The 10,130-nt window shown below is 45.8% G+C and overlaps 2 protein-coding genes across 2 annotated transcripts in view; both read right to left on the bottom strand.

Annotated features, from left to right (window-relative positions):
- Positions 1–1,287: 1,287 nt before the first annotated feature.
- On the bottom strand, positions 1,288–1,513 carry PHALS_00525 (uncharacterized protein; the record flags this gene model as incomplete). Its single annotated transcript, XM_024717224.1, has 2 exons — positions 1,288–1,380; positions 1,445–1,513. The coding sequence occupies 2 exons, from the start codon at positions 1,511–1,513 to the stop codon at positions 1,288–1,290; spliced, it is 162 nt and encodes a 53-aa protein (XP_024572573.1).
- An 8,490-nt stretch (positions 1,514–10,003) lies between these two features.
- PHALS_00524 (uncharacterized protein) overlaps positions 10,004–10,130 on the bottom strand; it is a gene marked incomplete at both ends in the record, with an annotated part of 1,825 nt that continues 1,698 nt past the window's right edge. The window contains one exon of the mRNA XM_024717212.1: positions 10,004–10,130. This exon is cut by the window's right edge and continues 541 nt beyond it. Coding sequence (XP_024572572.1) covers positions 10,004–10,130 — 127 coding nt within the window.

The raw sequence follows: 10,130 nt of genomic DNA, 5'->3' as shown, positions 1-10,130 counted from the left end.
CCCAAAAAAGACGGACTAAATCTCGATTTTTGGCAGTAGATATCTCAACATAAAAACTGTGGTTGGGCACAAAAACTGGGGAGCACTCACGGAGTATTGTTTTGCGCCTAACAGAATTGACTTCAAAGGATTCCGGTTAAAAATCTCGTTATGTTTGCGAATTATGCCAAACACGGGTTTTATTTTAAGACAGAGGGAGTATAATATATCTCAAGGTCGTCCCTAGAAAGCAAAATCTTGATCTCAACAGCACCATGTAATTTATGCGCCTAAGATGTTAAAGGCTGCTAAATACACTATTTTGCTCAGGAACTTTTCTTTTCAAATCATCACTCGGTACAATTCTACATAATTCACGTTGTACTTGATGTAATCGTTAATATTCATTATATTACAGGAATAACGGTATTCATGAAAATAACGAAGCTATGAGCAGTGGTACACGTCACACTATAGAAAAGAAGGAAAGTTTGATCATTGAAAGCAACAAAAGAAGTAAGCCGAAAAATATGTCCTTTTGAAATTGTAGCGCAAACTAACAGTGTTGATAACCTTAGATGCCCGCAGCTTCGCTCTAGGTAGTACCGCACAGACCCAACTTCTGTGCGCTTCTAAATGCGGACTCTGACGGTTCAAAGCCTCCTATGTTAAATGTGCACGACACCCCGTTGCAATGTAGCCGAATTCGCAACCGAGTCGTTGAAGGATTGAATCATCGTTGAGGGCGGACCACGAATGCTCAAATACTTGTTTTCGGTAAAAAAAAAGACTAGCTGAATGGCTGCTATCTTCCATCTTCATCGGCCGAGGAACTGAAGGTCAACTGACTGAAAGTGATACTTGATCGCGTGGGAGCACCACTTGCTTTGAGAGCGCGCCGGTGAGGCACGTCCATGAGCACCCAGCAGGGTGCCGGTGACGGTAAAGATGACTCTCACCGTTGGGTGTTGCCGTTGAGCGCCCAAGCCTTTGTAGTCCGGGACGAAGAGAATTTCTCTCTTTGAACGAGGAAGTTGAGATGGTCGTGGGTTTAGCCATGATCCGAACGGCATGACGCTTGTGGTCGCCTGGCTATGAGGTCGCGCGCAACCCAGGCGTCAATTTGACTGTGTCAGGAAGAAGAAAGCATGGGCACTAAGGTGCAATACCTACTTGAACGAGGTAGAACGATCGAAGCGATAGATGTCGCGAGTGTTCGTACCGTCTAACTAGACTTACAAGGCGCGCATAAAGTACTTGTCTATCCGCCAGAGGAGGCGAGAACTGGTAGAATATTTCCATTAGCCCCTAATTATCAATGGAATGTTTTTTTTCGTCGGGAGACGGTATCGTTTCCATTTTGCTGGAGGGTTTAGGAGTGGGTTCAGCAAGCAATGATCCCTTCCGCATCCAGCCTATCTTTATCAAGGAAGTGATAGTTTTCGCGTTGATCGATGATTTTTACATCTATGTCTCGAGATCTAGATGCATTCGGGATTGGTACTTCTTCTAGCACAACTGAGGTGATGAGCATTAGTCATGCTGAAGTGAAAGAGAGCTAGATCGCTTTATCTGCGATCGTATGATAAATTGCGTATTGTGTGCCCTCTTTGATCTTAACTTGGAGGTATGAAGGGTCGGGTATCAGCTTAACGGCGGACGACAAACCACTAAGACCATTCCAAAAGAAGCGGCTCCGTCTTAGAGATATGGGGCGTAAAGAACAGGGTTTTTTATAGCCAAAATCAAGGTCCTGGGCTTTGGAAATACGTGGAAAGTCCTGATAGATTCACAAGCGTCAGGCAATTGCGCTCGACATGTGGCTGTCAAGAGCAGTAGACAGAGTTGACAGTTCCAATTGCGCACATGATACTCGTTCATCTTGCGACGAAGGGTCTGGTAAATATGTCAAATGCTAAATTGCGCCTTTAAGTGCGGCTTGAAAACATTGACAGCATCTGGTCTTAGACCCAGATTCAGGTTACGATCTCGTCCTAGGTATCGTGTTACGGGGAACGCCACGAGCCAGGGGTTTACTAGAAGTTAAAAAAAATATATGCCACGCACTTCTTCCTTGGTGGAAGTTTAAGGAGTTATGAACCCACTTTTTGCCAGGAAGAAGAGCGCTTAAGACGCAGGCATGAAGCTTCAATCGCTCCCATATAGAATATCGGATTTCCCAAAACTGACAACAATGATACTGCAAGGTGCCTCTCGCTTGGACGGCTAAAGCGGCAGCTAAAGGAGATCTTCGATGGGATGTGAAAAACAATTGTTAATCGGGGTGTCCAGAGTGTTTCTATATTGAGACACAAAAGAATGACTGTATGCTTGGTTTTCAGGATCTATTTGCGGAACGATACTCGGAGCTGGCCTTTTCAATCATAGAGGCTGTAGGGAGTAGAAGCGACTGGGTAACGCAACCTCTCGGATTAGAGTCGGTTAAGTTTGAGGGCAAGGGTTAGTCGTGAATAGAAGGGCTAGGGTATATAAACAAAAGCGATCGTTTATCCTTGTCATGTTGTAACAGTATTGCTGAGTCACTACCCCTGCGTGACGAGTCCACCGTGTGGGGCAGTGAGATCCCACAAGTCTGTGGCGGAGAAATCGATTCACTCGTTAGTGGAGTGACCTGGGTAGTTTTTGGAGATGTAACGATTCCCTCACTGCATCCAGTCGAAGATCTAATAATTTTTTTGGGATCTCTTCAAGAAATGTCAAAAGCGGAAAGAAATAAATGGTAGGGTTGGCACGGAAGGAGGAATTTAGTTTGTCGTCTGCATGTATATATCTGACACTGAGGATAGTCGCAGAGCACTGAGTGTTAGGATATAAATAGCAATCCTGAAGGATCTACTGACTCTTTCAACTATAAGCGAATACTACGAGATGGTGACGGGGGACCCACCACGCAGGTCAGCCTCTCATTGGGAGCGTTTCGTGGAATTGACTTAATTCCTGGGGCCAAACATTGCGTAAAATGGCAATGTCTCTTACCAAGGGAGCAATGCGACTTCTTTTTCTGTGATGCACGAAACAGACTTGGTGAGAGAAAGTGAAATCACTACATTTGGCGCCGATTCTCTATGTCAGAATGGCTAACGGCAAGTGATGAGCTACTCATAATAATAATAAGCTAAGTACAGCTACGTTTCCGGCACAAACATCGACTTGTGAAAGAATGTAATGCAAAATTGCATGGTCAGCTGCAAGTTATCAAGTGCCTCGATCAAGCTAATTGTTTATTAAATTTTGATGAGAGACGTGCACTTGGATGATTATTTTGATTGACATGCTCCCTGACTGGCTAGCTATATCACTTAGACTGTCTAATGCACTAGTGACGAACAAATGGCTGCTTTCGTAGCCCTTCGAGCCACACCGTTGCTCCGATAAAACGTATTTTGACAATAGTTTCTTTTCTAATAGTGCAGTGCACGAGAAGGCGGATGTGATGAATTGCATCAAACACTTGCTAGAGATGTTCGGGTGCCAGTAACTAATGAAGTTTTCATCAGTGTTCCTTTGGCACCGACCAAGTTCTCTCTCTGGGTTGCTACATAGAAGAGCAAAACCTGTGGGCAGATAACACAACGATGAGAACTATTGGTCAGGACAAATCACTTGGCCTCACCGACGATTGCTCAGCACATTGCACCATGTTGATTTAGCACGATGCTTTGTCAATCTTCTGGGCTGGGACGCAGCGGTTTCTTATGAGTACGAGAGAAAGCCCAATACGTGCCTCGGTTATGGCCGTTCCATGTTTCTTGTGACGCTTCAGCTTTTGCAATTAGCTGCGATTTTCTCCATGCAGATGGCAATGCGATCGCATTTGCGTGATACCAGCTTAAAGCTGCTAAGAAGAACCACCTAATTTTGGATCACCTGCTTGGCTTTAGTTCGATTGTGATCTCTATAGAATATGCGTTGCTGCGCACGGCGACATCGTCAGCACATTTATCACATAGAAAGGCAAGGTGGTTATCGTTTTTGCCGATTACACTTCGAGGGAGATTATAGTCCGGACTAGCTTAAATTAGCGGCGCTGCCCCACTAAACTCTATCCCAAGGCTTGCCGAATAACAGGCTAAGAATCACGCATGATACTCAGCGTTTAGTGGTGCCGAATGAATAAGAACCCAAACACAATACTTAAACGAGGCACACGAAAACCACTTTGAATGGTCACCGTGTAAAAGAAGCGCAATTACTCGAAAGTGGCGATCAACACGTCTAACTCGGTAAGCAGATATGTTGTGGGCGTATGATATGCATCAGCCAATTAAGCACTCGCCTCATCCCGCGGCACCTATGGTCTTTTTTTCGACTGCGGCAGATTGTTGGCAGTCCATCATTGAGCACGTTGAATTTGGGTTCTCAAAAGACGCATCTGTTCATATCGGTATTGAGGTCTTTGTGAACCTTCTGAGATAGCTGGCTTATCTTGCTGTGTTCAGCAGAATTTTGACCGGGAAGGATACAGCCAAGCTGATCTTCGTCAAAGTGTTATGTCAACATGGCCTGCTGTTAGCCATTATGCAGGATACACATCCGCGCGTTACAGCGAAGTTCTGGCAAATACTCGTCAAGGCGCTCAGCACCAAAATTTTGTGAACCGCGTTGTGAAGGATATCTTCCGGAGCATTTGCGTGGAGAGAGTGCAGTGTTGGAGCTCGTTGCTCCTACTCATTCAATTTGTGCAAAGTGGCCTTGGGATGTTCTTACAGAGTTGACTCCATGTTTCATAAGTGATTTGCTGAACCTTCGGACGCTTTTGCAACCGCCACAAGGTGACTCGGGTCTTAATGAGGGTGGAAGTCTGGCAAGCAAATCTGACGTGCCAGCGCCAGTCGAGGTATGCTTCGTAGCGAGATATAATTAAAGTGCCATGCGCAAGGTGCCCGATGTTATTGCTGAGTGCCAGATTGACGTGCCAGCATCAGTCCAGCTACGCTTCGTAACAAGATATAACTGAGCGTCATGCGCAGGGTGCTCGACGTTATGGCTGAGTGCCACGACAGCCAAAAGTAGCACGCCGATGCCATAAGTAGGCAGAACATGCAAATATATTATGGTACAAAGGAATATTTTAAACGCATTTTGCAGGTCGACAAGACCAAGTTGCAAACGCGCTGAAGAAGGCCGTAGCGAAGCAGAAATTGGGTTATAATCTTTGTAACCTATAGATTGAGCAAGCAGATCCAGCATTATGGTTCAGCATTCTGAAGCTAAACCACGACTACGCTCCTACAAGCCGGTTCGACGAAAAACGTGTTTTTACAGTCGAAACAACGGCTACCATCTTCTATGGCCAGTTTACTTTCTGCAGCAAAGCAGCCACGCGGATTTTAAACCGCTAGAATAGATAGTAAAATGGCAAATCTCAAAGAGAAAATCAGGAATATACCAATCTCATCATCAGTCCCCGCGACTTTTGGAGAGAATCAACGTGTTGCTACAACCAAAGAGCTTACAAGAGGTAGCCGCGAAGATTCGACCTCCGTCGGCACTAATTAATAGGCAATAGACGGTCCTCGATGGTTTGGTAGGTTGGCGGGTACACTGGGCTATCACCAGTATTTGTAAAGTCGGAGGGTGCCCTAAGTTGGGAAAGTGTGAGAACTTGAAGCCCCGGTTTGGCCAGATTGTCTAGAACCTTGCCCCGTTACGTTTTGGTGTACTTTCGGCCACTATTTCCTCCGACAAGAGCCAGTGTCAACCGGTTCTAATTGCGGTGAATAGGACGCTTCGTCGGTAGCTGTAACAGCTGTCTCATAAAGAAACGCGGGACAGCAAACATGAGATACTTAAGGTGGTGGGTGGTCGGTTACCTCGACATTTGCGTTGTGCTTTTAGCTTTGTAGCCAAGCACGGTGTAACATTCTAAGTGGAAGTGAGTTTGGTGAAGCAGACTAGAGAGCCTTAAGACGGGTAGAGAATTGAGCCCGATACTAATCGGTACTTTGGCCAGCTTATAGTATTCAAGGTACATACCTCATGGAGTGTACGAGTTTGCCCAACAGCTACTGATCCCATTGCAGACAGTACTTCAGAAATTGACTCTGTGGGCTGAAAGAGCCCTCGAGGAGCAACTTTTTTGCACCCACATTGAGCATGATATGATCGAAAGGCCACGCGCATTGTCGTGTGTGAGCTCGATACTAGCACGACGAGCGACTTCGAATTTTAAATTTGATCGCAGCATGATTGGGCAAGAGTTGGGGACAGTCCAGCGCATTCAGTCGTGACAAGCAGGAATCCCTGAGCCAGGTCAAGCTTGTTGCTAATAATCTGGTCATCGTCGTGATTCTTACAGCGGGGTGTCGAATTAATTACCATAGATCGAAAAATGCACCTAGTACAAGACTAGTTAAACAAGGATACTGAGCACAGAAGGCGCCCCTTTCTTGGAATCATCGCTCGGGTGGCGGCAGAGTAGTTTGTGCAGCACTCGAAAAAATCACTTATACCTTTTTCGTGCTAAAATATATCGGAATTCTCCCCGGAGTTTTCTAAATGCGTCTGTCGCAACGACCGCATTTTTGCTGGGTCTCGCTCAGTCATTTATTTATGTGCAAGGGAGCGGAATAGTGTTTCGAGTATGTTCAAAACGCGCCGCGCAGTGATTGAGTAGAACTTTTGTCGCTGTGTCGTAAGATGACGAAATCGTTATGAGCCTCAAAATGTCCACATCATTTTATGGACGTTGTAACGTTTAATCATGTGTTCTTTGGTGAATTGATATCCAAGACGTTAATTCTCGGAGAAATTGTAAACATTCCTAAGCATACAAGCATTGGTATATGTAGAGATGACGGAACTCCAAAAAGGAGCGTGCAAGGTCATGTTGACAGCTAGCCTCAAGTCAAAAAGAAACGACAGCTTCATGTTGAGAGAAGTAAAACGTCTTTTTAGTATAAGTCGAAATGGAATTTATCCTCATATGTACTATTGATTTAGCAGAGCAAACCAGCAGCGTATAACTGAGCATTTGTTTACCTCAAATTACTTCAACATATATGATCTCTAAAAACAGCAGAGATAACTTGACAACAAGTCAGAGTAAAGACTCTGGCCCCCACTCCTGGTAGACGCGAGTCAATCGGGTTTTTCGACGCAAGCTATGAGAGTCAAGCCTTTTACGTGCAAAGTACACGGCAACTTCGCTGCGCAACGAGTCAAAGCTTTTTTATGCGAGATCTTTTGTATGTAATGGGATCTGTCCCATGGCACATGCTATGTGAGCCACATACTTCTGTGTGTGTCTGACATTAACTCTATATATGGCGGAGTTGTATCAGATATATCAGAATTGAAGGCACGTATCAGTTTATTATAAATGTCACTTAACCTTTCTCTCCTCGTTTGGGGAAGTCAACTGCTCGCTGGAAGTGAGCTACAGGCGGCGAAGCGTGTTCGATTTAATTTTGTTCTCAGTAAGTGCATGTATACAGTCGGGCAATTCCCGTTGCAATTGGTAGCGCTAGTAGTCAATCTAACGTTAAATACCTCAATGGATTTAACGAAAAAATAATGTGGAGACTGGAAGCGGTTGGTTGCCCTTGAAAATACTCGCTCCTAACACACTCGCAATGGGAGTGTGTGATGAAGCTGCGAGCTTTAATCGGTGATCAATCGGTTTTCGACATGCTCCAGCAAAATCAAGACACCACAACTCAACGCTTAGCAAATTTCGCTGCGTATGAGCAAAGATTATTGTAATTTTATCCCAGACCATCCCGACGTCAGCTCTGTCACCACCACCACAATCGGTGGTAACATTGTCGGTACACACGGAACGTCACGTAAAATCAAGATGAAAAGCTTTCACGGGAACAAAGATGAGAAACTTGCGTTTGGCCAGCAATATATGGACATTGCTATCGGTATGACCCAGATTCGTGATGACCGCAGTAAAGTGGCCTTTGTTATGTCGCATTTAAATTACCGTTTACCATGTCGCATTTGGATGACCGTGCACAAGATTGGGCAATGACATGGGAAGTAAACCGCCCCGGCTACTTTGCCGCATGGCAAGAGCTGAAGAGGGCCATGGAATAGATGCTCCTTTTACCGAATGTGGCATTTCAACAACGTTCGAGGATGTGTAAGACTACATACAGAAACTTCGTGAGCTTCGTGCCAATATGGCAAGCAAACCACTACCACAGGTACTATGGATCACCGTGTTTATGGAAGGACGCACTAAAGGCCATCCTGAGACTGAAGTCTTCCGCCATACTCCGACGACTCTGGAAGACGCAATATTATTTGCATTGCGTGTGAATACTTTCAACGTCAAGCACGTGACCAATCAATCAATCCGATGGAAGCGGTAACTGTTACTGCTGGAAATCAAGAAACTAATGGATCTCAGCGCGGTGGCTGTCCGTTGGCAGCAAATGCGCTGTTATGGGTGTCAACCCTTTGGTTACACCCGCCGTGGTTGTCCACTTGGAAGATGAACTTCTCAATACGGTTCTCGTCGTAGTGGTTCCGAGCCTCGTGGTACCAATATCACGAGGTGTTTAGAAACGCCGGTATCCAGTAGATGCAGAGCGGTCAATTATAAACTCCGATGAGCGTGGTGGTAGAGCCACTCACGGGGTTTAGCCCTTGACAGATCGCTATCCATCGTTAACGACTGGTCTTCTCGTGGTCACAGCGAGTGTGAAGGGTTACGGTAGTCCATTCAGAGTCTTGATTGAATCTTACGCGTCGCATAATTACGCGCGTGAGTAAAGTGTTGCTAAACATAATTAACGCTTTTGTATGCACTTGATAGAAACTACGGCTTTATCTTAGTGAAGCTGGCCACTGGTGCGGTGTCATCGAGAAGAAAATTATGGTTGATCTTCAAGTGAAGCTTGAAGCCTTTAAATCGAAGAAAGTATTCACGGTCCTCAGGATGGACAAACATTATAACCTGATTATATTATACCGTGGCTTGAGATGCATGAGTCATGGATCGATTGGCGATCGAAGCCGAGAGGGAGTATGCAGTGGGGCTGCCGTAGCTCTTTCGCTTAGAATAAGTTAATCTAAGGTAGGTGACCTTTATTCTATACAAGAACCAGAACAAGTGTAGCGGATCGCAACCCGCTTACTCCAAGAGTAACCAAAACCTTAACCAAAGCAAATGAACTCTTCTGTTCAAAAGTTAACTTTGTTTCCTGGTTTCATTTGCGGCAAAGCCGCCTATATCTCAATTTATAAGTTTTCCTGATTAAATAGTAAACCACAATTAAAATGCATAACTACTGGCAGTCCAGCCACGTGATGACTTCTTGTTAAGGTATAGCCACACCATTGTTTGATTACACCGTCTTGTGTGACCCACCCCTTTATACCCAGGGTACGTGTAACCCCGTTACACTCTTCCTCATCAAAACTGTGAGCACCCACAATTCACATTTAATTTTCGCCTCGTACGAGGCTCGCGTGTCTAAGACACTCCCAAATCTTCAGGATCTTCTGCGCGCATTCCTGCTCAATGAGCGCTCTGTCTAGGATACAAAATATACCCAGCCTCGCTGCTTCCGAGTGTGCCCGCGGGCAGAGCCTTTCTTCGTCTCCTGCACGCGTCGCAACCTACCGAAAGAGCGTCCACGGCTTCAAGTAAAGCGCATATTAAGCCCTCGTCAATCGAGCACCGCGCCCGCAACGGGCGACGGATTATTTCGTCTACTAGTTCGATACTCTTTCCCGGGATAATAAGAAGAGGAGGGCGAGGTGCGCCAGCTGCGCGACGTGAGCCCAGCTCAAAGCTTGCGGACACCATGTCCGTTTCCCGACTTTTCGACTTCTGGGTAAAATGGTATCGCTATTAATGACTTCGACGAGGCACAGAGGAAGCTGTTGGAGGCTTGCCACAGGGCGGCTTTCATGTGCGCGCATCCAGGGTCGGTCCTAGAGCTCGTGTGAAAAATGGCTTCCGCTCAGCCAATCCCGCTACAGAAGCGAAGGACGCGATCACGCGATCGTTGGGCGTCTACGTAGTCAGGCTTCTAGTGTAACGGACTTACACATACCCTGGTAACAGGGGGGGTGTCACACGAGATGGGCATGGCGTGACCACACCCACACAAGAATACGGTACGGGGATGGATAGCCAGTAGTTACACATGTATTTAGATTTTACTATACAC

The sequence above is a fragment of the Plasmopara halstedii genome, assembly GCF_900000015.1.
Source record: "Plasmopara halstedii genome assembly, contig: Scaffold_113, whole genome shotgun sequence".
NCBI classification, from domain to species: Eukaryota; Oomycota; class Peronosporomycetes; order Peronosporales; family Peronosporaceae; genus Plasmopara; species Plasmopara halstedii.
This window is presented reverse-complemented; position numbering and strand designations above follow the sequence as displayed.